A 27,526-nucleotide genomic window follows, 5' to 3' on the forward strand; every position below is an offset into this window, starting at 1 on the left:
GTTGCCTGTGTTGTTCCACAATTGAGACATTCTGTACAAGAAGCACCATTTCTGAGATTTTGGTTTTGGTTTTGTCATACAAAACCTTTGGTTGTTTGGTGAGCATTATTCATTTAAAAGTGACAAGGCTTCTCTTCCCTTTCTGTTCCTAACAGTCAGCCATCCTAAGGTCTTCAGCATGGTGTCCACAAAATTGTGTACCTGAACCCTTATGCCACACCAATTTAATTTGTTGTTTCTCGGATTCGCCCTGTCCATTTTTTTCTGATTTGCAAAAAAAAAATAAGTAAATTTAAAAAAAATTTTTTTGTTCTAAATTAACTGCAAAATGCTCAATGAAAGACATATTTTGTCCTCAACATTTGAAGAAAGTCCTTTTCTTCCTAGTTGTTAAAGTTGTTCAATTGAACAACAATGCAATTTTGTTTCATTAAAAATTCAAAATCTATTGTAATTTTAATAATAAACCAGGCTGATATGTTCACTTCATGGCTCATATTGTAAAATTTCCAGCTATCATGGGATGCCTTTGCCTGTTTTTTCGCCCTGTCGCTTCATATTTTTTCTGAAAAAATCCAAGAAACAACAAATTAAATTGGTATGGCCTTAGCTACCAAATTGAGCAGGTAATTTTACCCTTCTGTGTGACATCTACGACTATTTTGCCCCATGGTGACTTGGTGAATATTTCTACAGGTATGCTGGACTGGACACTGACGGGTTGGGTGCTCTTGAACTTGAGACAACTTTTGTCTTTAAGGAGGAGGACGAACCCTTGAGGAAGTCTGTCTGGCCTTCAGGAAGCACAAGGACATTTACAGGTGAAATCTAATCTTCTATTTTAATTCAATTCCTTATTTCCTTTCTTCGTTTATAATTATTATTCATTTATTCATACATGTACATGTAGCTGTCATGCATTCAGCCGGTAGTACAAAATGAAATTTGAAGGAAGTATATAAAATATGAAATGTCTATCCAAAGTAGATACAGTGTGTTAAGTTGCCGTAGGTGCACTGGTGCACCCAACCTACAAAATTGGGTGCAAAAACTTTTTTTGGGTGCACCATATAACTTAAGATAAAATAAATAGAATGTCTGTCTCTGCAAAAACTAATTATTATAATATTTCTTTTCTAAAGAAAAGTACTATATAGCAATGATTTTATTATTTTTGCAACACTTGGATGTTCAGAATACGCTGTATACTACTATACATCTTTACATACCTAAACCTACGAAAATATTTGGGTGCACTGGTGCACCCACAGAAAAAAAATAGGGTGCACAGCTCCAAATTTGGGTGCACTAAGGTGCACAATGTACCCAGTATTTCGAGCCCTGCAAGTAATGGAACTACCTTTACCTTTTTTTTTAACGGTGTCGCTCAATGCAAGGCCAATTATTTTTGGGTGGCAAGGCCAATTATTTTTTGGCCACTTCTAGGCATAGAGCTACAGGTATAGAACTGTAACAGCAACTCTTCTCCCTGAGTCAGAAACATCATGATTAAGACAAGCCCAATTTCTCATAGTGAGGACTAACTGACCCAATAGGAGAAGCAGGGGTTACGAGGCTGGTCGGGAAAATTCCCTACCCCTTTTTAGACCATAATTGTTTGTTCCACTTCCGCTCACGTGGGTTCTTTAACATGCTTGAGGTGTGTCTCTCCTCAAACACGGGACCTCCATTTTAACGTCCCATCCGATAAGACGCCCCTAACCGAAGCTAGGTACTCATTTTTACCCTCTCCTCATCATATCCTGTCATAGATGTGTCGGCGACCATGACCATCCCTGTTGAGAAGTGTCAGTCGGAGCTGTACCTGTGCCTGACCTATGACACGGGCGCCATGTCGGGACTCCAGGACTGGGCCTCGGCAGACGACATGATGTGTGCCAATGTCTCCACGGGGAGGAGCCCAGGGGTGTGGTGTGATCTGGGTAATGTTTGTTTGTTTGTTTATTTATTTAACCAGTGGCGTCGGTTGTGCAACGGTTAGAGCGTTGGACTTGGAACCGAGAGGTCCCGGGTTCGATACTCACCGTGGCCCGACGTTGTGCCCTTGGGAAAGGCACTTTACACGACTTCCCCACCTATACGGTGGAGTGACACCCACTGAGCCTCTTAGGCTAATCTGTCTGTCAGGGTGCCTAAAACACCTTGGTGCGCCGATGTGACAACATCTCATATTGGCCACTGAGAGCCGTAAAATTTATCTTTTAACCAGGTTATTATTGTTTTGATTTTTTTTCAACCAGGAAATACATGTCGCGTATTGGTGGTTTTCAAAGATTCCTGGGGGGATAACCCCAACAAAACTACATGACATTATAATCATAACAAAAGATTAAAGATGAACTAACAAAGGTCAACTAAAAATAGTTAAACTTATCGTGAAGAAGACGAAATCGTAACTAACTCATCAACAATCAATTGAAATAAACATAGAAGTAATTATAATCATTCAGATATCAAATCATAATGGTAGATAGTCAAAATGTATGTCAACTTAAAAGTAAATAGCTAAAAGTGGGGTTTGCATATCAGTGGAAAGAATTGTCACATTTATCAATTTGAGTTTACTGTTCAAATGTCTCAAAAGGCTCCAAATGTCACCTGCATTATGCAGTTTACTTGAAGAACCTTAGAAGGTAAAATTGGAGCTGTGTGCCTGGTCTACCTGCACCAGTTCATGTACTAAGTTTATACACAATGTGATGTAACACCTTGAGAAAAAGTGTGCTTAAAGATATTTTTACAGCAACATACCCTAGGTATGTACATTTGAGGTGTGCAGGAGTGCATACCAAAAGTATGTTGCAGTAAAAATATCTTAAAGCACACTATTTCTCAAAGTGGCGATATTATTCACCCTGGTGATATTATGGACACAGATGTTACATGTATTATGTACATGTAGGTGTATGACATTGTGGATTTCTATTTGCTGCATTGATGCCATCAGTAAAGGCCATGCAAGTCTTCCAATTTGGGTTTGTTTGCAACAAGGTATCTGTCCTACTAGGACCAGACCCAAACTAAGTAAATGAAGTTTACTAATTTTGTGAAACCTTATTGTAACAACTTGAAGGTTTCTGTCCTACTAGGACACTAAGTAAAGGATGCCTTTACTAATTTTGTGAAAGCTAATTGTGAACATTTAGGATAAGTGTACACTGTACAATCCAGGACTGGTGATTGACTTCTCTTCCTTTGTCAGATCTTTCCTTGGAGCCAGGGTCCTTTACCATCCAGCCCCTGAAGACAGCCAGGGTATACGAGGACACCCTCACACCTGTGCTCATCAATGTCACCCTGCTGAACCATGGGAGGCCACTGACCAATGGGGTGGAGCAGCTGGATTGGAACGTGTACATCTCTGACCAATCAGATGTCTTCCTGTCTAATTTGAATGGAGAGGGAGGAGCTATTATGTTTCCATCCAGTGTTACCTACGGACCAGAGAGTCACAGCCTACTTCAGGTAAGTAAACTGTATTTTGTCCTTTTTATGAGAAAATAAAGAAGTACTTTTTGGTGAAATTTCAATTAAGATGAACTTCAGGCAGTTGTAAGCAATTGCAAGAAATAATATGAAGTTCTTATTTTCTATCTGTATGTAATTTTTTAAAATGAGTTTGTATGTCTCTTAAGTTTTGAAACAGTCAAGTATTTGGATATTACTGCCTAATTGTATTTTGTTGGCTCAATACATGTTTGTAATCTTTAATTAGGCCACACCAATTTAATTTCTTGGTTAACGGATTCGCCCGCTTCATTTTTTTCTGATTTGCAAATAAAGATAAAAATTCAGAATCAACTGCAAAATGCTCATATTTTGCCCTGAACAGTTGAAAACAGTCCTTTTCATCCTAGTTTTTACAGTTATTCCATCTTTCAATGCAATGGTATCATTAAAAGTTCAAAATTCATTGTTTAAATTTTGAACCAGCCCGGTGTGTTGACTTCATGGCTCCTATTGTACCATTTTGGGCCATAATAGGATGCCTAGATCTGTTTTTATTTTTTTTCGCCCTCCCCCTCCATTATTTTTTTAGAAAAATCCGTTAACCAAGATATCAAATTGGTGTGGCCTTAGCTTGTAATGTGTACATTTCTCTTTTAATAAATTAGTAGATCTGATGGTTCTTTTGAATTAATAACTTACTTGCTCATTCAGGGTCTGGTGAACTCAGGTGCAGAATTATCCCTGACCAACCTGGCTGCTCCCGTCAAAGTTCCCCACGACGTTTGTGAAATCACGACTTTTATCTGCTTGGAAGTCACGCTGAAGGGAACGGACTACAGTCCCCACATGGATGCCACCCCCGCAGACAATGTGGTCTGTTCCGTCTGGCCACCTGACGTGTTGGACTGTTCTGGAGGTAAAGAAAAAATCAAATGATCTCCATCTTTTGGTGAAAAATAGATTCTGAATTGACGCTGTAAAAAATTTCAGAATGAATCCTCCTACATGTATAGTGATTGTCATGATTCATAATAATTATTCTTAATGAAAAAATTAATGAGCTATACTTTAAGTTTGGGTGCCTTAGGTGAAGATTTACACGGCGTGAGTCTCTTAACTACACTCATTGGGGTATTCCATCCCCTAGCGCCTAGTTGGCACATTGTGCGCAATTACATGACTTTCTTCCCGTCATTACCCCCTGGAGATAGTGATTAACGTACATCATACAATCCCCTCCACAGTTCCAATACATTGAATTTCACAAAACCACCAAAACACTTCCCAGAGGTCTGTAAACTTGAAGGTCACGAAAATCCCAAAATTCTTACTGGAAGTTGGTCTATATACTGTAAATCACTTTATATTCGCAGTAATCTATTTGCAGTTTTTGCAGTCACTTCTGTACCACAAATTGATCATTACCACAAAGTTTATACATATAATTTGCCAACTTTCTTTCTTCTGTACATGTACCTGCCGCCACTGTGAACACATTATTTCCACAAACATGCCCTTTTTTTTCTCCGACTGCCAATTTTTTTTTACTGCGACTATCTGATATAGAATACAACACAGGGTATTCTGTATCACCCGAGGTATCGGCCCGACCGCGGGAGGGCTGGGACCGAGGGTGATGTGGAATACACCGTGTTGTATTTTATTTATGTCATACCCACCCAAGAAAACGCGCCTTTCAATGCAAGATGAGCCAAAAGTTGGTTCCACTGAACCCTAAAATGCAACAACATCAATTCTAACGTCCGGATTCTGTATTCGAATTTTCGAAAGCGGTGCACACGGTTAGGGCAAAACGCATTCGAAGTGTTCTATGGTAGCCAGTGAAGCCCGGACCGTACCGGCCTGGTCCGGAACTCACTATCGAATGTTATTGCAGCCCGGGTATGATATACAATGAATACAGTGGAAAATGAAATACAGTTTCAAATTGTTAGCCAGTGTCCTCACTATGAGACCGAAAGAAACGATTATTTCAGAAAGAAAAGATTATTTCAGACAGTTACAACAATTTCTCCATCCTTTCGTCATTTAGAAGATCACCAAAAAACTGCATTTCTACTAAGATCACAAAACCCACTATTTAAATTATGCAGAATGTGGGACTATTCATTATCCACTGCCTTCAAAGAAGAAGTCGAACCTCATAATAGGTAGCGTAGTAGTAGAAGTAGAAGTTTTTTCCAGACAGTTGTTACCTGTCTCCTGTTACTGTATTGCAATGAGTATTATACATTGTACTTGATTGTAAAAGCAATTAGCCTTCGGGCATGATTTTGCGAATAAAGTTTCAGATATAAGGTGATTTACAGATAACTGTACTTTGTCTCCGGTTAGACACCATCGACCTGTACACCCACCTGCTGAACACGGGTGATGGCGTGTTTGTGGAGGGAGAACCGCGCGACTACCAGCTGCTGCTGGCTGTGGAGCTGGCGGGGTCGGCCACCTTCGACTTCCAACTCACCCCCATCCAGATCCAACTGTACCTGTCACTGGACCAGGACATACACACCGATGTGGATATAAAGGTACTTGCAGGGCTCGAAATACTGGGTGCATATGTGCACCTTTAAGCTACGGTCACAACCCGCCGTGCGTGCTTTTTGTCCGTCCGTTTTTTGGGAGGCTACATGTACGTCTGCTACGTTTTTTCTGAAAATGTCGGGAAGGAGTGACGTCGACGCACGTCACTCGCACGTCAATCGCACGGTTGCGCAAGGTGTAAGAGTGTGGTCTGCACGTTACGTCTGGCCGTGAGCGGTTGCGTGCATTGTACGTTGCGCAAGTGGTAAGTGAGTTGTACGTGCTTACAACGTACGATCTCTATGCGATTGCAACTTTATTGTAAGGAGGCCGTGCTCACACGTGCTTCTTCCGCACGGCACGCACGGGGCACGCACGTCGCTCGTACACTCGCACGGGGTCGGCAACCTTCGACTTTGAAAAAGTTTTACATGCACTTAAAGTTCTATGGCGTGTCCGTGTGCTCCCAAATCCGTAGGATTCCGTACGGAGGTGGTAGTCACCACGCACGGATGCCCTACGTTTGCCCACGTTTTTGCACGTAGACAGCACGCAGAAGCACGTACGGCGGGTTGTGTACCCAAAATTGGAGCTGTGCACCCAATTTTTTTCTGTGGGTGCACCAGTGCACCCAAATATTTTTGTAGGTATTTTTGTACATATTACATGTAAATGTATAATAGTATACAGGATATTCTTGGCATCTAGGTATCAGAGAAATAATAAAACCTTTGTTGTAGTACTAGTTTAAGATTTTGAAGTTAGCTCCCATTTCATATTCAAGCTCAGAAAGAGGAGCTGTAAGATCTGTAAGTTTTGTTTTATATGGTGCAACCAAAAAATTTCTGTGAACCTAATTTTTTGGTTGCGTGCACCAGTGCACCTATTCCCAAAAATGAATTTCGAGCCCTGTACTTGTAATTTTCAATTGTAAAATTGAGGGGATTTCTTTGGACAAGTCATGCATGTGTCCTGCAAAAGTCAGCTATCTAATGTATAACTTATATATAATCCACAAAGCTTCTGACACACTGTGCATGTTTAGTTTTTAAACATGGCTTAAAAGTAGTTTTATCACAAACGTGATAAAATGTGTGTGAGTGGAATCAACTGCCAGGCCAAGTTGTGCAGTTTTAAGGCAGCTACCCTGTCATAGTATTGATTTGATTTGATTTGATCTATTGAAATTGCAACAGTGCAATACACGAAGAACAGAGGCAGCTGTTGCTGGTGTTGTGTCCCGCACATATAAATGAATACTGGACAGACAATACTCATTTTCACTTGAGTCTAGTGGGGAAAATCATGTAAAGTGCCTTTCCCAAGGGCACAAGATTGGTGGCATGTCAGGACTTGAACCCGGGACCTCTTGATTCCGAGTCGCACACGCTGTCGTTGCGCCACACGACCCCACAAGTATTTAAGGTCTGAGAGGGTCTGAAAGATTAGAAGAAGAAATGCTTTACATGTTATGTGATATTTAGATAATTTACATTCACAATATTTCCACAGATTCCTCACAGTTTCGGCCGTCTGGGAGAATCAGAACTGAGAAGGAGGCTTGGTCCTGTCACCTTTGACCCTGACCAGGTCCCAACCAAAACATCGGAAGAAACCATTTTCCTGAACCTGGGGGGAGACAACTTGGTCATCCCTCAACAGCCAGATGGGTCCCAGTACTGTGGCTCAGTGTTTCTTGGAGTTGTCATTGACACAGGTACTTCACTATCACTATCCCCATTTTTATAAAAAAAAAAAAAGCATATTGTTTTTGCTACATCTCTTTGTCTTCTTCTTCTCCAACCCAAAAAGGTAGATGACCTGAACCAGACTGTCTGTTACCATGGTACCTGTTGTTGGGTTACATCATGTTGCAATTTTATAGCAGGAGGGATTTAGACTCCTGTCTGAATATATGTATATGCATGTGTTTGAGTAAGAATTAACAGAGCAGACCATATGCAAAGGTAAACTTTATGCATTTGCTTTGCAAATGTTACCTTTTCTAGTTTCTTATTTTAGTTTCTAAAGACACATTTTGTTATTATATCATGAATTTCAGCTCTCTAACCTCCTTGGTTATATATCATATATAAGATTAAATGATATTATATATAACTTTCTTTTATTTGACTTCTAGCCATCTTGAAATTTGAAGTACGTTTGTTTGTTTATTTGTTGTTTGTTTCTGTTGCAGGTAATCTTGTATCAGAGAGGAGTGAACTGAACAACACTGCAGTTATCCCCATCACTGTACTGTGCAATGCAGGTAGGTATGAAACGTCTGACTTGATGTTTCTGTGTATGTTGTACCTGGTTAAAGACCATGCTATCCTATGGCCCTGGCCACCATCAAATTGTATAAATATTGATAACAACATAAAAATTCAAAATCCTATTTAATGGGCATGCAGCAACTCATTGGTCAAATGCTAACTGCCGTGCAATAACTGATTTAACTGTTATTGGTCGTGTGGCACAGTCAGTAGCGCATTCGGCTCACACCCAAGAGGTTGAGTGTTCAAATCCTGCCCATGTCACCAATCTTGCGACCATGGGAAAGTACCTAGCTAGATGTCCCTTGGATAGGACGTTAAATGGAGGACCCATGTTTGGGGAGAGCCACACCCCACGCACGTTAAAGTACCCACGTGTGACACTTATCGAAAAGAGTAGGGGACCTTCCCGGTGTGAGTGGTTCAAACATTACAGTCTGGTCTTACACAAGTTGTACATGTATGTACATGTACAAAACTGGTGTGTTACACCTAAAGGCAGTTTACTGGTTATACAAAACAAACACACAAACACAACGTTAACTTGGTATTTTGTCCTGCAGATGTACTAAGTGTGTCAGACCTGGTTGTGTACCCGCTACATGGACAGATGGACATCTGGCCTTACACTGACCTGCCTGTCACCCTCGATGTAACTATACAGGTAGCGAACAATTTACATTTTAAAGTTCAGGCCACACCAATTTAATTTCTTGGTTAACGGATTCGCCCGCCTCATTTCTTTCTGATTTGCAAATAAAAATAAAAATTCAAAATCAACTGCAAAATGCTCATATTTTGCCCTGAACAGTTGAAAACAGTCCTTTTCATCCTAGTTGTTGCAGTTATTCCATCTTTCAATGCAATGGTATCATTAAAAGTTAAAAATTCATTGTTTAAATTTTGACCAGCCTGGTGTGTTGACTTCATGGCTCCTATCGTACCATTTTGGGCCATAATAGGATGCCTAGGCCTGTTTTTATTTTTATTTTTTTATCGCCTGCCCGCTCCATTATTTTTCTAGAAAAATCTGTAAACCAAGTCCATATTGCTAAGTCTCATTAAGATATCATAGATATAGTTTGATTCTCTGAAGAATTATAAAAATACACTTGTTTTATGTTTAAATATATATTACATGCTCTCTAATAGGGTAAACTCATGCTCAATTTCCAACTTCGAGGAAAGGTCTTTTAAGTTACCATTAGATCAACGATCTACTTGTACATTGCATGTTACACTTGGTGCAGTTCACTTGTCTTTTGCAAGGTTTTCACCAGTTGTAAAATAACAAACTTAGACTTTAACTAGAGAAGTAACATTTGCAAAGCAAATGCATATTAATGTTTACCTTTGGACATGGTCTTCTCTGTTAATTCTTACTCAAACACATGCACATACATGCACTACTAGTATATAATGACTGGAGCAGAGCAGACCATGAAATTGCAACATTATGTAACCAAACACCAGTCACCATGGTGACAGACGTCAACAAATTATGTCATTGGTCAGGTCAGAGGTCACTGTTTGGAGAAGAAGAAGAGGAAGAAACTGAGCAAAAACAATATGTTTTCCTTTCGTAAACATACATTTGTAACAATTGATCCCATTGGCACCATTATGCTTTTATTGGAAAGATGCAAAGACAGATGAGGTTAATTTTCCATTTTCTTCCAGAACGTTGCTGTGTTACCATTTGATGCTGCCTCCCCTGGACATGAGAACTTCCTGGTGAAACTGTATGCCAGTGAGACGGCAGACTTCAGCCCCCACACGGCCACCGAGCTCAGCCCCACCCAGGGGTGGCACTATCCGCCAGATATCTACCGGCCCCTGGGGCGTGGGGAGAAGAGAACACTGAAGGGTATCAAGGTGAATTGGCAGTTTTTTTCAAAAGCTTTTTTTTACTTATGATTGTTAAGGGCAGACACCACATTTGCGTTGCACAGTAGAGGCCTCAAAATGGGAACATGATCGTAGTGCCTAGTTAATACCTTTAAAAATCCTTTTTTTTTCTTGAAAGTTTTGGTCCATTTTGGAGATTTTGGGGCTGGAAGGCACAGGTAGGGTCTAAACTTTCCTACTTTGGTCAAGTTTTGTTTATTTCACCAGTTTAGTGGGCGTAATGAGAGATGTGAGTGGTTAGGTCTTGTCTGGCCAGGCGGATGGATACCATGGAAAATTAGGTCAAAGTTGAGGTTTTGTTACTATCATCAGCTGTGGCAGGAATTTGAGCTGGTCAACCCCCTATATTTGGGAATCAGACACTTGTGGCTACTTGGTGCAGAAAAAATTTTGAGATTGAAGTATGGGCAAGTACTTTCATGAGGACTTCTAATAGACTAAGTGCATTTAAGCATGTGTTCCTATGGCCAGATCTAATAGTACTGTCTGCCCTGAAACAATCATTTTGAAGTAAACAATAGAGACATTGCATTTAGGAATCTGGACCCAACAACAGCCGATGTTCTTTCCTAATTAAAATTTAAAATTTAAGAATATATAATAGAGCTGTCAAGATTCAAAGAGTTTGTCCTTGTATCCTTGTTCTCAATTAGATAATTTCAGTATGATTTATTTAGAATCTTCCATTTTTGTTTGGGGAGGGAGATGGAGTGAAATATTCTACACTTGCTCTGAAGCAAATGTTGGCCTTTCTAGTTTAGAATTATATTTCAAATTTTTGCTTACTGTCATACAGTGTACTAAAATGCCTAATTCATATGCAGCATGCAAGAAATATCATCCATGGTTTGTGCAAATGTTTTCCTACAACTTTTTTCCAGCAATTTTTGGAATAAGATCAAATTTTGGTATGTTCAAAAAAAACGATCAAGATATTCTCTTGAACGGTTTTAATATCATTTTCGAAAACCTTTAATCCAAAACTTTATCATCTTAATAGCAAAATGTTTCATATTCCATAGTAGAAAGTCCAAAAAATTGAATTTTCAATCCTTTCTAAATTATATAGCCTTTTTTAACAAAGTTGAGCTTTATATCGATACAAATTAAAAACAAATTGGAGAAGCTCGGGAAATGGGGCGGTTTTTGTGTTTAAATCATATTATATGATATTATTATATGATACGGTGTGATATTATATTATTATATTATATTATATCATATAATTTATTATGATTTCGTATTATATTGTGATATATTATGATTTCATATTATATGTACCATATGTACATTTTGTCAAGTTGGATGGTTCGTCTCTTTTGTTATTTTTTTTTGTTGAATAAAAAAGATAAAAAGATTAAAAAATGTTTTCCTATAGGGGCATCTGAATGGAAAGTCTTTCACTGATATTGTGTGTGCCACAACCTCCTACTGGATACTGAGAGTGGAGAAAGGCTCCAATATTGGGGCAGAGGAGACTTCCCTACACAACAACTACCTTCTGTACGATCCACCACTGCCTCTGCAGTGTGAAGGAAAACCAGAAGGTGGGGCTTTTGATTGGTACTCTTTTTAATACTTTTTTGTGATGATGTCCTTGGTGCTGAAACTGTGGTGGTTTATATGAGTAGCTTTCCCCCTGCACAACAACTACCTTCTGTACGATCCACCACTGCCTCTGCAATGTGAAGGAAAACCAGAAGGTGGGGCTTTTGATTGGTACTCTTTTTGTGGAGTTGTCCTTGGTGCTGAAACTATAGTGGTTTATATGAGTAGCTTTCCCCCTGCACAACAAGTACCTTCTGTACGATCCACCACTGCCTCTGCAATGTGAAGGAAAACCAGAAGGTGGGGCTTTTGATTGGTACCCTTTTTTGGGGGGAGATGTCCTTGGTGCTGAAACTGTGGTGGCTTATATGAGTAGCTTTCCCCCTACACAACAACTACCTTCTGTACGATCCACCACTGCCTCTGCAGTGTGAAGGAAAACCAGAAGGTCGGGCTTTTGATTGGTACTCTTTTTTGTGGAGTTGTCCTTGGTGCTGAAACTGTAGTGGTTTATATGAGTAGCTTTCCCCCTGCACAACAACTACCATCTGTACGATCCACCACTGCCTCTGCAATGTGAAGGAAAACCAGAAGGTAAGGCTTTTGATTGGTACCCTTTTTTGTGGAGAGATGTCCTTGGTGCTGAAACTGTGGTGGTTTATATGAGTAGCTTTCCCCCTGCACAACAACTACCTTCTGTATGATCCACCACTGCCTCTGCAGTGTGAGGGAAAACCAGAAGGTGGGGCTTTTGATTGGTACTCTTTTTTACTTTTCTTTGTGGAGATGTCCTTGGTGCTGAAACTGTGGTGGTTTATATGAGTAGCTTTCCCCCTGCACAACAACTACCTTCTGTATGATCCACCACTGCCTCTGCAGTGTGAAGGAAAATCAGAAGGTGGGGCTTTTGATTGGTACTCTTTTTTGTGGGGATGTCCTTGGTGCTGAAACTGTGGTGGTTTATATGAGTTGCTTTCCAATGTTATATTGGTGCTGATAATTCATTCTAGTGTGCTCAGATTTGGCTTTGACTTGTATATTTACCTAGATTTAAAACAAAATGTAGAATCGTTAACGATTTACCCTTAAGACCACTTCTTTTAAGATTTAAAGACATCCAATGCAGTTTTTGGAAACCCGATTTTTCAAAGCCAATATTCTAGTCATTTATCTATATACTGAGTTGAAACCAGACTGTCCCAATGTATATTGACCCTCATAGAACAAAAATTCCCAAAATTCTGACGGAAAATGGTTACTGGAAGGGCCCTGGGCTGATTTTTAGGGTACCACCCAGAAAGTAACGGACTCATCTTGGGGCTTGTTCAAACGTGCCCTTCAGTTTTAGATGCTCACAGTATGAAAGGCTGATTTAAATGTTTTAATAGAAGCAGTATGTGTCAATATCACAAAGATTGCCTTATACAGAATTTTTCCAGTTTTGCTGCGCTGAAATCGCAATTGGATGTCTTTAAAACATTGTCACAAACTCTTCTTATACAAATGGTAGGTTTGATATCTGGGCCATCATTTGTAATTTTTTGCTCAGTCATTTAAATTAGTCCTTGGGCCAGAGTACATATTGGTACCATCTGGGAAGGCAAGTTCTTCTTCTGAGAGAGTGGCAAATTTTTTACCTTTTGCCAATGTGTAGCGTCTGTGTGGTGTAGTTGTTAGAGCGTCCGACTGTCAAGCAAGAAGACCCAGGCTCAATCCCCAGGGTTGGACCCAGACATGTCTGGACATGCACCCAGATGTTGTGCCCTTGGGAAAGACACTTAACACGCATTTCGCCCCTCAGTTAGAGGGTTCCTGGGTCCTACTAGGGTTTGGGTTGGCGTTAGGAAGAGCATCCAGCCATAAAAGTATTGCTTCAAAAAAAGACTTGTGCCTGGTGCAAGCACGTTTAACCCCCGGTTGGGGAAAAATGACGTTAAATTCGGTTAATATTTTTCAGCCTACTATGACATCTCCGTGAAGAACTTTGGTCTGCCCGACATCGTTTCTGTGGATGGAATGACCGTGTACATGCTGCATCTGTCACCGCACTTCTCCGTGGGAGCCGTAGCCAACAAGGCCGACGTCAGGAAGGAGTTCATCAGTTACGCCCTGTACCTGTCTCCAGACCAGGTCTTAGACGATCAGGATCTGCAAGTTTTCACAACTACTGAAATCGTGAATGTTACAGCCGGTAAGTTTCCATGTCAGTTTTGTAACAAAAAGATAAGTTTGGCAAAGGCAAAATTGATGTTCATGTGTAAGGCCGCACCAATTTAATTTGTTGGTTCTCGGATTTTATCAGAAAAAATATGAAGCGACAGGGCGAAAAAAAATAAAAATAAAAATAGGTCTAGGCATCCTATTATAGGCTTAAAATTGCTACGAAATGAGCCATGAAGTCAACACAAAAGGCTGGGTTAAAATTTAAACATTGAATTTTGAACTTTTAATCAAACCGCTGGATTGATAGATGGAAAAGCTGTAACAAGTAGGAAGAAAATGACTATTGCTTGTCAAAGCATTTTGAAATGCTTTGACAAGCAATAGATTAAGAATAATTATCAATATAATAATTATCAATTAGTGATTAATATTTAATTTAATAACATATTTATTAATTATCAATATAATAATGATTCATCAATAATCATTCAAGAATGATTATCAATATAAGAACAGGTAAACAATCATTTTTTTAAAATGTCATCAATATCGATCAATAAAAAATATTTCTGCCCTGTACCTTGTACATGTAGTGCATGCATAGAACAACTTACTGTTACAATTATACTTTTATTGCACAACAGTTGTATAATATTATAAACTTGTAGCAGTCATACATTGTCAATAGAGCTGTGTACCTAAACAAATTTTAAGGACAGATACAGGTTAAGGTACACGGGTTTAGGTACAGGTCTGGACCTGAAACTGTACCTGAACCATACAACAAATTTTAGTATGTTCTTTTGAACTCCTTCCATATTGACAAAAACATAAACTTCACAGTTATGTTAAGGTTTTGTTTAGAAAGAACTATTATACAAAAGATGGGCAAAACTATTAGTAAGATGTTACAGTTTTCATCTTCTACCCTGCAACACAAACCTGACCAAAGTGACATCTACATTGTAGAGGAAGCATAACTAATATGCAACAAATCTTTCAGGGTAGTTAACACTATCAGTCTGTAACACAAACACACTGCCCTTAATTTAAGACCCATGGGGGACTAGCAATTTACGCATTTTAGGTTTATAATATAGCGTACAATAGGCATATAATTAGTGTGCAATTATTTACTATCATAGGTACAGTACCAGTACTTCGGGATTGGGTATTTTGGACCTGTACCCAATCAATTTTTCCGGTACAGAACCAGTACGCACACAGTGCCGGTACACAGCTCTAATGGACCTATACCATTATAATGATTTACGTCACAGTTTGTTTACCGCAATGAATGTCGGTCAATCGACGTTTATATTGTACAGGGGTGTGTAGCGCGGTGTGTGCTTGTGTAGCGTTAGACTTAATATAAGGGCTTTATATAGTACTACTTTCGTCTAATGTCACAACCAAATCAGCCATTACGGCATGTAATGCTGTGTCAACAAGGTTAGACGCAGCAAAAATCAAACATACCTGACTTTGAAAACTTTGAAATGATCTCTATTCTTTAACTGACCGTTCTAGAATGTTCTTTAGAACAGGTAAACAAACTGTGGCGTAATGATGGTATAGGTCCATTGTCAACAATTTTTTACTATCATGAAAGTTCATCTGTGTGTGTGTGTGAACTTGGTAGTTACATGCATATGTTTAAAGTAAAAACTTTTGGTCCAACACATAATTTCTCTCACCTAGAGATTTTGACCAGTTGAAATCTCTAGGTGAGAGAATTTTTGTGTTGGATCAAAAGTTCTAACTTTAAACAAATAATCTGTGTAGGTATGGAAGCTGACCTGGACTGGAGCAACCCTGCCCAGATACTCCCAGAGTTGAGAGACAGGTCCTTCTGTGGTCTGGTGTACGCCATTATGAAGCTTGATGACAGTAATGAGATCACAGAACCACTGGAGATGAACAACCTGGGCATCCAACAGCTGTTTGTACAGTGTGACTCAGGTAAGAATGAAGGTGTAAAATAACCAATAACGTGGGGTCGTGTGGTGCAGTCGGTAACGCGTTCGGCTCATACACCAGAGGTCGCGGGTTCGAACCCTGCCCATGTCACCGATCTTGTGCCCTTGGGAAAGGCACTTTACACGACTTTCCTCACTTCACTTAGGTGAAAATGAGTACCTAGCTTCGGTTAGGGACATCCCTCGGATAGGACGTTAAATGGAGGTCCCGTGTTTGGGAGAGCCACACCCCATGCACGTTAAAGAACCCACCGCACTTATCAAAAGAGTAGGGGACCTTCCCGGTGTGAGTGGTTCAAAACCTTACAGTCCGGTCTTACGCAGCTTGTACATGTATGCACATGTACATAACTGGTGTGTTACGCCTAAGGCCGTTTACCGGTTATGCGAAACAAACAAACAAACAAACAATAACTGTATCAGTATCTGTATCGCGGACTTATTCTTGTATCAGACTTGTTTGCCACCCTACAACCACTCTCACATACATGCAGGCGTACTGTTGCAAGCCTTGCGTTATTTTATCGCTTCTTCCACGGTAAATGTTCCGTGGAACTTCATTCGCTAGTGCCCCCACTTCGAAAATTCTAAGCATGGACACGTCTTGCCACTTCCACTGAATCAGAAGCAAATCACCCTTTCTTCCTCCATTCACCACCTCTTAGGAGGAAGTTCCACGCTGAAAGCTTCATTCCCAGAACATCACTTCGGAATAAGCTACCGTGATTGCTTCCCTTATGAGTATAAACTTAAACTCTTCAAATCTAAGGTCAACAACCATCTGTCCTCACTGGCTGTTCTGTAACCCAAAACATTTTAAGTGGCTCCCATGAGCCTTGTTTTGTGGTAACCTACATGTATGATTGAAAAAAAAAGTATAACTGCCCTTCGGCGTAACACACCAGCTTCGTAGGCATGTGGCGCAGCAGCAGCTGGCTATATTTCACTGAATGCCTTGTTACACCTAACCCTTGAACATCCAACTCTAAACAATGTTAAAAGCTATCTAACAATAATTCCCCAACTGCACTTGGTGACAGCAAGTTCCAGTCTGTGATAGTTCTAGGAAATAACATTCAAGTTTTTTAACACCTCAATCCTTGGTTGATAACTCTGGTACTTGAAGGCATGACTATTTCTTGTTCTTTTCTCCTTTGAGTGTATCCACCAGTCTATGAGTCATTTTGTTCACCATGCACCAATAACGAGATGTTAGCAAAGATCTTTGGGAAACATTCAAAACTTTTGTGGATTTCTTGTTTTATTCATAATAATTATTGTGAATTTTCCCCCTGATTCATGTCTATAGTATGCACTTTTAGCAACATTACTTCTCATAAGACAACAAAGTTTAAACACAACATAAAGCAGGTCGGCAGAACGTACTGCACCTGCGCGAAACCCGTAATGTATTGTACATAGCATTTCGGCAGAATGTCTCATATAAGGTTGTATTCGCTCATATAAGGTTAGCATTTTGACAGTAGTTTCCAAATGCTATGTCGGAAAAGATATCCTCTGCAACAGGCAAAGTTCTGATGCAACGTTGACCAAAAACCCAACGAAAAACACGAAAATACGGGGCGCAGGCGCAGTACGTTCTGCCAACGTGCTACAACATAATATATTGGATATATACATATCAATTGAAGACAAAAAATGACATAACCTTTTCTGGGACCTTTTCCCTATCTTCCTGTTAGTATTCCCAATGTACCTATAGCATTCAGCTATCTTCTTTTAGATTACATCCTCGTTAGCAGTTGGTTCTGTCACAGCCTGCTTCAAAATTGTACGACATCAAATTGTATAACAGCCTACAACAGATGGTACAGTAAGGCCACATCAATTTGATTTGTTGGTTCTCTGATTTTTTCCGAAAAAATATGAAGTGACAGGGCGAAAAAAAAAAAAACAGGTCTAGGCATCGTATTATAGCCCCAAATGCTACCATAGGAGCCATGAGGTTGACACAAAAGGCTTGGTTAGTATTTAGACAATGAATTTTGAACTTTTAATCAAACCACTGCATTGATAGATGGAAAAACTGTAACAACTAGGAAGAAAAGGACTTTCCTCAACAGTTACTGTTTGGGGCAAAATATGAGCATTTTTTACTTGATTAGGAACCAGAATCTTTTTTTTGGCAAATCAGAAAAAAAATGAAGAGGCGAATCTAAGAACCAACAAATTAAATTGTCATGAAGGTTCATCTGTGTTGGTAGTTACTGTTTAAAGTTAAAATTTTTGATCCAACACCAGAAATTCTCTCACCTAGAGCTTTCGACCAGTCTAATGAGGAAGACCATAGTGACTTGTCAAAAGCTCTAGGTGAGAGAATATTTGGTGTTGGATCAAAAGTTTTAACTGTAAACAAAGAAATTAAATTGGTGGGGCCTAAACTACTAGTACATTGTGTAACTTGTTACATTAATTCACTCATTTCTGCAGATGTGCTGGGAGTTTCCCGTCTTCAGCTGTCCTCACCACAGACTTACATTCAGGAGGAGGTCCCAACTCCAGTCAACATGTCTGTAGTACTGACCTGCCACAGGAAGGAAGACTGCTTCCCCAAGGACCCGTGTGTCTTTCAGCTGTCAGTCAAACTACAGATGGGTCCTTCAGGAGACACGGAGAGAGCTGTCACCTTTGAGGAGAACTTCAGGAGCATCGCATCGTATGACAGAGGTATTAAACTTGAGTAAAGAAATAGACTTGTTGTGTAAATGACTACCATGTACTTATGACACATCTGTACATTTGGAACCGCTTTTTGGATTCTGTTCCTAGTTTTCTGTAACTGTTAAATAACTGACCACCATTATGTATATATGTATAATAATTAAACTTCCGAATGTTTGGGTACACATTGTAGATACATTTCCCTGTAATCCAATCAGTGACACGCATATGTGTAGATTATGTAAATACTGTTACATTTGGGAATGCATCTATAGCAGCAACACCTGTGCGGCAGTGCAATGTGAACCAGTCAGAATTGCCCTGAGGAAGGTGACAGATGGTCACCGAAATGTCGGCTGAATAAAAGAATTGGTTGTTTAAAAAGAGTCTCTTAAATCAGTGTCTCTAGTTACCAACCTCATGAAACTATCCACAGGTATTAAACATGGCCTTATGATACTGTAAATCACCGGACTTTTTGCAGTGAATTTATTTTTAAAATTTGTACATTTAATGGTAACCTCTTTACTGCAAATCCACAAAACTCCAAAATTAATAATGCATTTCCAGTGTTGTACTACAGAATTGCACTGCAAAAACTACAAATGTATCTGATTCATAACTTTATGCAATGACAAGTTAATTCAAATGATATCATATTCTGAAAAATACGTTATTTATTGTGCAATGATGTACACAAGATAACCATATCCTAACCCTTTGTTTCTGCCGTATAGACCCTACTGGTTACTCTTCTGTGCTGGTGTTGGGAGGAGACCTGACCATCGATGACAGTGACTGTGCTACAGCAGACTTCCTGGTAGTAGAAGTTGTCATGTCTGAAACAGCCGATCCTGTGGTCGCCAACAACATGGCCAGACAGACACTACCCTGGGCAGACTGCTGGGACAGTAAGTGGCATGTTTTGTAGTGTTATATCTCTGATATCTTCTTTTTGATAGAATTTTTTTCCTGCATTAGGCCACACCAATTTAATTTCTTGGTTAATGGATTTTCCTAGAAAAATAATGGAGCGGGCGGGCGAAAAAAAAAATAAAACCAGGCCTAGGCATCCTATCATGGCCCAAAATGGTACGATAGGAGCCATGAAGTCAACACACCAGGCCGGTACAAAATTTAAACAATGAATTTTGAATTTTTAATGATACCACTGCATTGAAAGATGGAATAACTGTAACAACTAGGAAGAAAGCAACTGTTCAGGGCAAAATATGAGCATTTTGCAGTTGATTCTGAATTTTTATTTTTATTTGCAAATCAGAAAAAATGAAGCAGGCGAACCCGTTAACCAATAAATTAAATTGGTGTGGCCTTATTATGAAGTGAATGCTAGAACTCATAGACACCCCCTGCCAGACAGTGTCCACTACAGTCAAACCTGTCCAAGCCGACCACCCAGGGGACCAAAGAAAAGTGGCCACCTTGGACAGGTGGTCTCCTTGAAGAGGGTCGCCTGACTCGACCCACAACATGACTGAGGCATAAATAGTTTCCAAGTGGAGATGTTCTAATGTCAAATGCTGCATGTGGGGAGAGTGACACACGGAACAATTTACGTCAAACAAAAACATCATCCAGCAGTCGAGGCAAACTGGCTGATTTGTCCATGATTTCTCATTAGTTATCATCAATAATCAACATGATCGAAAATGATGTGGTCACCATGGGCAGGTATCAGGCCTTGAGTGGACCCAACTCAGGGTGGTCACGGTCACGTTGGCCAGGTGGTCACCTTGGACAGGTTGCTTAATGCTTGTGTCAATGGGAAAATTTTTGGGACCAACAAAAAGTGGTCACCATGGCCAGGTGGCCTGCTTAAAGAGGTAGTCTCCTTGGCAGGCTTGACTGTATTTCAAATAGGTCAGAAGTGATGAAATGTGAGGTAGCTACAATGTACAGCCTACAAGTGTTTAGCTATAGAAAATGAGTACTACTTTATTTATTTATTTATTTATCTTGAGGACACATGGATGGTCCCTTCAGCCATTGGAGCTGATTTCCAAGGGAGCCCATACAAGAAAATAATGTAACATAAAATAATAATTAAACGTAATAGAGAAATCATAAATCAAAATACAAGATCAGTCAGAGGTGAGATGTCAGAGGTCAAGCTCCAAATAATAGAAACTTAGGAATAGTAGATCATAAATAATAAAGTACTTGAACATAGTAGTAATAAACCATTATGTACAAATCAAGCAAATAATAAAAAAATACTTATAAATCATAATCGGTCAGTGTTCGAAAGGTCAAGTGTCAGAAGTTCAGTACTAATCATATTTCAGTCTCTCTTAAAGTGATTTAAGTGTGGGTGCTTGTTTTGTATAAGACTTTTAGTGAATTGTAAGTTACTGCCACTCTATGCAAATGTACGTTGGCCTGCTTTGGATATGTAGTTGGGTCTGTGTAATAATTGTGCTTGTCTAGTGTGGTAGTTGTGTATTTGGTTGTTGCAAATGAAGGCAAATGAACTACCCCAGACTCCAAAAGGTATGGGAAAGATTTTTTTTTACTTTCGTTTTAACTGTGTCCCTTAGGTCAGGACGCCATGATTGACCTAAGTGTTGAAGACTTCCACCTACACGGGGGTAACACCATACAACACGACATGTCTACACCTGACAACCATTACCTGTACAAACAGGGACAGGAGACGTTAGAAACTGAAGACCCTCTGGTATGGTTGTCACTTTTGTTATAATTATGAACTCCCCTGTACACAGTGCATTATGTAAATTTGTTGACTTTACAGGGCTCAAAATTCATTTTTGGGAATAGGTGCACTGGTGGGTGCACCATTTTCTATGGGTGCACAATGTCAGCAAAAACTAATTATGTTTTGTTTCTCAAGAAATTAAGTACTACAAGAATGATTTTAATATTTTTCTGACACTTACGTTTTAAGAATCTGCTGAATACTAGTACTACTCTAAATTCAACATCTTGACATATTATGTAAACCCATAGAAAAAAATTGGGTGCACGGCTCCAAATTTGGGTGCACTAAAGTGCACATGCACCCAGTATTTTGAGCCCTGCTTTATGAGCAGAGGCTCTTTTACATTTATAACAACTCAGTTAAGAGATCTGTACATGTTAGATTTATTTTCATGCAGTCCGTGACTAGTTCTGTTAGTCCTGGATACTAAAATTCTATAAGTTACTTCTGGGTAATACATGAAAGTATTGTTTTGGTTGGCTTTAAGTTCTTGCTGTGTTGGTCTGTCCTAATTGCGTTGTGGGTGGGAGGTGATTTTGACAGATGATTGATAGATCAAACCCAAAGGTGACCAAGCACAGTGGGCGGTATATGGAGGAATTCATGAAGTGGTGTTATACCCAATTGAATGGCATCATATGATCCTGTCCACAGTTCCAATACATTCACAAAAACCCAGCACACTTCCTGAAATCTCTGATTCAGTTGCCCTGCTTCAAGATGAATCCTACAAACTTTCATGCTAATGTTGTGAACCTATCCTTTCACCCAGAACCAGCCCATCTATAACACGTCGGCAGAACGTACTGAGCAAAACCCCCATTTTCATGGTTTTCGTTGGATATTTGGTCAATGTTGCATCAGAATTTTGCTTGTTGCAGACAACATTTTTTCAGACATATCATTCGGAAACCTACAGACGGAGTGTTGACCTTATATGTGCGAATATGACCTTATATGAGACGTTCTGCCAAAGTGCTATGCACAATACATTACGTGTTTCGCGCAGGTGCAGTACGTTCTGCCAACATGCTCCCATCTATGTACTGTTCCAATTAACGGTACAGGTTAGAGTGACCAAGCATAGGCCAGGTTGTAATTCCTGATTTTTTCATTGACTATACTTTTATGTTTACTGCACTGTCAATTCTATACCGTGAACTTATCATTACAGTTAACAAATGACTCCTTGACTTTCGTATTCCTGCACCTGTCACCACCGTGAATATATAGTTCCGCGAAGCATGCCCACTTTTCCCAGACCGTGAACTTTTGCTACCGTGAACATCATGTGAATTACAGTTTATTTTTTTTATCAGAACCAGCCCATCTACGTACTGTTCCAACTGACGGTACAGTTGACTGGCCCGCTGACGCTGCCCCCGATGACAGCCGCCCGCCCGGCCTATAACTTCTTCTTCCGGTTCGTCCTATCGGAGGACGCGGTGATTGACGAGGAAGACCGGATGCTGGACTACAACATGTCCTTCCCTCAGGGGGAGGTGCTGAGGGGCAGGATGGTGGGTGGGGACCTGCTGGACCTGTCCGACAACATGCAAGGTGGGGACTTCTTTGTCTATTTGTTACTTTTGATTCAATTTTTTGTTAACTTAAAGTTTATAGAAATTGTAACAATACAATACACTCGAGACAAAGGCAGCTGTTACTCGTGTTGTGCCCCACACATAGAAAGGAATACAGGAAAGACAATGCTCATTTTTACTTGAGTTAAGTGAGAAAAGTCGTGTAAAGTGTCAGGCTCAAAGTGTCTTTCCATTGCAAGCGCACAAGATCAGTGGAATGTCAGGTCTTGAACCCGGCACCTCTTAGTTCGAGTACTCTGCCGTTATGCCACACGGCCCCACTTTTTTGTTTATTTCTGTTGGTAAACTGCCTTTAGTAACCTGGCATAATAGTCCAGTAATGTACATGTACAAGTATATACAACTCCACTTTGATCCACATCAGAGTGAACCAGGATGGACCCCTAGCCTTAAATGTATCGTACACTGTAAGTGCCTTGGGATTTTATACATGTACATGCTCAAGGAAATACAATTAGTAGTGTTTCCCAAATGCACAACATTGGGGCCTGATACACATGTAGGTATTCAAGCCCAGAATCTTTAGATTCAAAGTTATAGTAGAGAATAGTGTACTTGCATATATTGCCTTATAGCGTAAATTTCAGCACAAGGATTGGACTCACTGTATTTTTGACTGGTAATTGAGGACCCAATTGAACTTATTACATTAGGCCACGCCAATTTAATTTGTTGGTTTACGGATTCGTCCGGTTCATTTTTTTCTGATTTGCAAAAAAAACAAAACATTACAATCAACTCCAAAATGCTAAATCTTTATTTTGGCCCCAACAGTTGAAGGTAGTTGTAACAGTTTTTTCATCTAACAATGCTGTAGTTGATTAAAAGTTTGAAATTCATTGTTTGCATTACAAACCAGCCTGGTATATATGTTGACTTCATGGCTCCTATCATAGCATTTGGAGTGGATTGGCGACAAGCTATGATGATGATAGGAAGCCTAAGTCTGCTTTTATTTTTTTTTCACCCTGTCGCTTCATATCTTTTGTGAAAAAATCCGAGAACCAACAAATCAAGTTGGTATGGCCTTACAGAAGTGTGATGTGAGCTGCAAGTCAAAGGTGGTTGGTGGTTGGTCACTGGTCAGATAACTAGAGTTTGATTTGATTTTGTGATTTTCCCTGCTACAATTGTAGGACTGCCCATCCCTCCGGATGCCTGTGGTCCACAGTACCTGGCTGTGATCGTGGACAGCACACAGCAGCAGGGAGTGGACTATACAGGCATGTACAGGGAGAAGCTGGAGGCCAACAACGTCAAGATGCAGAAAGTCTACGTCGTCTGTCCTCGTGGTGAGCACCAGTGTAGATCATGTCGGCAGAACGTCCTGCGCCTGCGCAAAACCCCCATTTTTCACGGTTTCCATTGGATTTTTGGTCAACGTTGCATCAGAATTTTGCCTGTTGCAGATGACATTTTTTCCAACATAACATTTGGAAACTACAGACGAAGTGTTAACCTTATATAGTAAATACGACCTTATATGAGACGTTCTACCGAAGTGCTATGCACAATACATTACGGGTTTCACGCAGGTGCAGTACGTTCTGCCAACGTGCTCCAATGTAGCTGGTTCTTAGCTTTTGTTCTTTGGTTATAGTTTTTTTTATTGAAACATACAGTGACAAGACGTGGTGGCGACACACTCATGTTACTATATTCATGTCGCCACCAGGCAATACTTAATACAAGCAAGCAAAGCCCAAATTTTCATACAGAAGTTGAATACAACAATCAATCATTATACTAGTGAAACACATTACATAAACACCAACAGGATCTACAATGTATTAAGACACTACAAATTAAATAAAACGATTTGATTCCAACAAATATACAATGTATGTCTGCACATGCAGCTGCAGTATTTGAGTATTGTACATAGTTGACAGAAGAGAGAAGGTTATAATATTATTGTAAACAGTTATTATGCAGTATCAAGCATTTAATGACCAAATGGTTAGGTTGTTGGATACTAGACTGCAGGAGAAATGCAGATGTGGTAACCGTTATAAACCTGCATTTCTCCTGCAGTCTCTGACAAAAGGTAGTGGATGCTACCTGAAACGTAATCATTATCCAGTTGCTTGAGTAACTATTTTTTTTAGTATCTCATTACCTGGATGTCTAATCTTCACCGACGTAACAAGAACTAGGTGTTTGATCCAAGGATGACCTCAGTTTTCAAAATAATGTACATCAATCACACTACTATAGGGAGAAAAAATACTTAAGTTCCAGATCTATGCACGTATCCCAGTGGCCTTTGTTATGAGGTGGCTATTGAGTAAAAACAACTGTTATTTTTTTATTTTATTCACATGGATTTTGGAGCATTGGATAGGAAGCAGTTGTTGTGCTTAATATGTGAATCTGCTGCTCATAAAACATAATGTAAACATAAAGATGACATAAGGTATAACATAAACATAAAATGAAAGTGGCTGGCGCACCAATACCTATAGCATAACATTAATGAGATTGGTCAAATCTTCCAGAGTGATGAATATAGTTGAACACAATATCAAAGATACGGCAGTTAGTAGGGTATGGGAGGAAGGGCCTACCTGTAAGAAGTAAAGTACATAATGTGGCGTCATTTGCATTGAGGGGGTCGGAAGGGAGTATGTTTTCAAGATGAAGGCAAGATATGGATAACAACATTTTGGTCCTTTCAGTATAAAATTTGCAGTGCAATAAATAGTGATCAGCTGGTGTCTCAAACAACTGTTACAAAAACATGACCGCTTTTACACAGATGTGTACAAAGTGGAGGCAGCCGGCTACCATCCAGTCCAGCCTGTGGTCTGGAGGGACGTCCCTACCCACGTCACAGTGGATCTGACCATCACCAACATAGGACCGCAAGATATCGACCAGGCTGAGCATGGCAAAACCAACTTTGACATCATGCTGGCCCTGTCTGCTGATGCTACACTGGATGGGACTGACATCCCAATCAGCCTGCCTGGATCCGACTTTCCTGTTACCAAGGTAAGGCCAGGCTGATTTTACCTCAGTGTGTGGAAGGGTTCTTGGGCATCTCTCGGAGGGACCATGTCACCAACAAAGAGCTCATGCTGAGAGCCAACGTCCCCCCTACAATGTACATGTATCAGCAAAATGGTAACTGAAAGAAGACTGAGGTTTGCAGGACATGTATGGAGACTACCAAACAAAAGAACAACCAGGATAGCCATGGATTTGAAATCAAACGGGAAAATACCAAGGAAGACCTAGAACTACCGTACGCAAAACAATACAGAATGATGGGAAAAAACTGGGATTTGGTAACACGCAATTCTTGACTGCTGCGGCACAAAACAGAAACCTATGGCGGAGTACTGTTAAGTCTGCAAATTGACTGATGCAACTAGTTGCAGGAGGAACTAAGGTCTAAGTTCCTCCTCAACTAGATCTAGAGAACAGCCAGCATACTGTGGAAGTTTGAGATATCCTTCTGTGGGACTAGGTATTGTTTTTAGCCATGTTTGTTTGTTCACAGCTAACAATCATGGTGGGTTTGATTTTCACTAAAGGATAAGTTTAGGTTCTAGATGATGCTGTTTGTTGATTTTTCTTTCCATCTGTAAAGAGGAGACATGTCTACAGTCGTCATGCGTCAGTTCCTGATGCCTGTGGATGATTTTATTAAATCATATGTTTATAATAATAATAATATACTGTTCTTGGTGGCAAATGAATACATTTCTAACTGGTATTAAACTGTCATTGGCACACCAAATCAGTGTGTGACATCGATAGTCTTAAAAGTTCCGTTCCATCGTGCCTTGTCCATTCCATCGTGCCTTGTCTATGTTTACCAAAGGAACATATTGTTTTTGCTCAGTTTCTTCCTCTTCTTCTTCTCCAGTGACCTCTGACCTGAACAATGACATAATTAGTTGACATTTGTCACCATGGTGACTGGTTTTTGGTTACATAATGTTGCAATTTCATGGTCTGCTCTGCTCCTGTCACCATATACTAGTAGTACATGTACATGTAATACTATGTGAATGTGTTTGAGTGAGAATTAACAGAGCAGACCATGTTCGAAGTTAAACATTGCAAATGTTACTTCTCTAGTTGATTGATGTATCATCTGTTTTGACATTGTCTGTTTTCGTATACAGATTGGTATGAAGATGGGTCAGTCTCTGACCGTCCCTGTCCGTGCAGAAGTGACGGTCCCAGCGGAGACATGTGACACTGTCAGGTTCCTGCTGGTTGGGGTGGTGGCTGACGACGACGTCATATCCAACAACTACGACTCCATCGGGCTCAAGCTGAATTGTACTGCAGGTCAGTTATATCATCAGGATTTGTTTGTTAAGAGTGTTGAACCTTTGAAATATGTATTGAAGATGGAACACAATATTCATGTAAGACAATGTAAAAAAAAAACTAGAAAGGCCGACATTTGCTTTGGAGGAAATGTAGCGGATGGCTTCACCACATTTCACGACGTGACAGGGAAAGAACGAGAAACACAAGGGAAAACAATTCTTTACATCGATATAACTATAGTATGAAGTGACAACAGTTGGATAGCTATCCCCTACATTATTGGTTAGGATTTTTAATTGCAAAATGCAAACAGTTACTGTT

General features: G+C 39.9%; 1 protein-coding gene across 1 annotated transcript in view; it reads left to right on the top strand.

Annotated features, from left to right (window-relative positions):
* Window positions 1-696: 696 nt before the first annotated feature.
* The window catches only part of LOC109483182, a gene marked incomplete at its 5' end in the record, with an annotated part of 43,495 nt that continues 16,665 nt past the window's right edge, over window positions 697-27,526 (top strand). The window contains 19 exons of the mRNA XM_019786166.1: window positions 697-821; window positions 1,773-1,943; window positions 3,224-3,486; window positions 4,183-4,387; window positions 5,827-6,020; window positions 7,528-7,732; window positions 8,213-8,284; window positions 8,855-8,955; window positions 9,972-10,166; window positions 11,578-11,746; window positions 13,705-13,938; window positions 15,696-15,872; window positions 18,341-18,577; window positions 19,309-19,482; window positions 21,130-21,269; window positions 22,631-22,871; window positions 24,052-24,207; window positions 25,674-25,909; window positions 27,052-27,220. Of these exons, the coding sequence (XP_019641725.1) occupies window positions 697-821; window positions 1,773-1,943; window positions 3,224-3,486; window positions 4,183-4,387; window positions 5,827-6,020; window positions 7,528-7,732; window positions 8,213-8,284; window positions 8,855-8,955; window positions 9,972-10,166; window positions 11,578-11,746; window positions 13,705-13,938; window positions 15,696-15,872; window positions 18,341-18,577; window positions 19,309-19,482; window positions 21,130-21,269; window positions 22,631-22,871; window positions 24,052-24,207; window positions 25,674-25,909; window positions 27,052-27,220 (3,464 nt within the window). The remainder of the gene's footprint in view (window positions 822-1,772; window positions 1,944-3,223; window positions 3,487-4,182; window positions 4,388-5,826; window positions 6,021-7,527; window positions 7,733-8,212; window positions 8,285-8,854; window positions 8,956-9,971; window positions 10,167-11,577; window positions 11,747-13,704; window positions 13,939-15,695; window positions 15,873-18,340; window positions 18,578-19,308; window positions 19,483-21,129; window positions 21,270-22,630; window positions 22,872-24,051; window positions 24,208-25,673; window positions 25,910-27,051; window positions 27,221-27,526) is intronic.

Source organism: Branchiostoma belcheri, unplaced genomic scaffold, assembly GCF_001625305.1.
Source record: "Branchiostoma belcheri isolate BF01 breed outbred unplaced genomic scaffold, Haploidv18h27 scaffold63, whole genome shotgun sequence".
Lineage (NCBI taxonomy): Eukaryota > Metazoa > Chordata > Leptocardii > Amphioxiformes > Branchiostomatidae > Branchiostoma > Branchiostoma belcheri.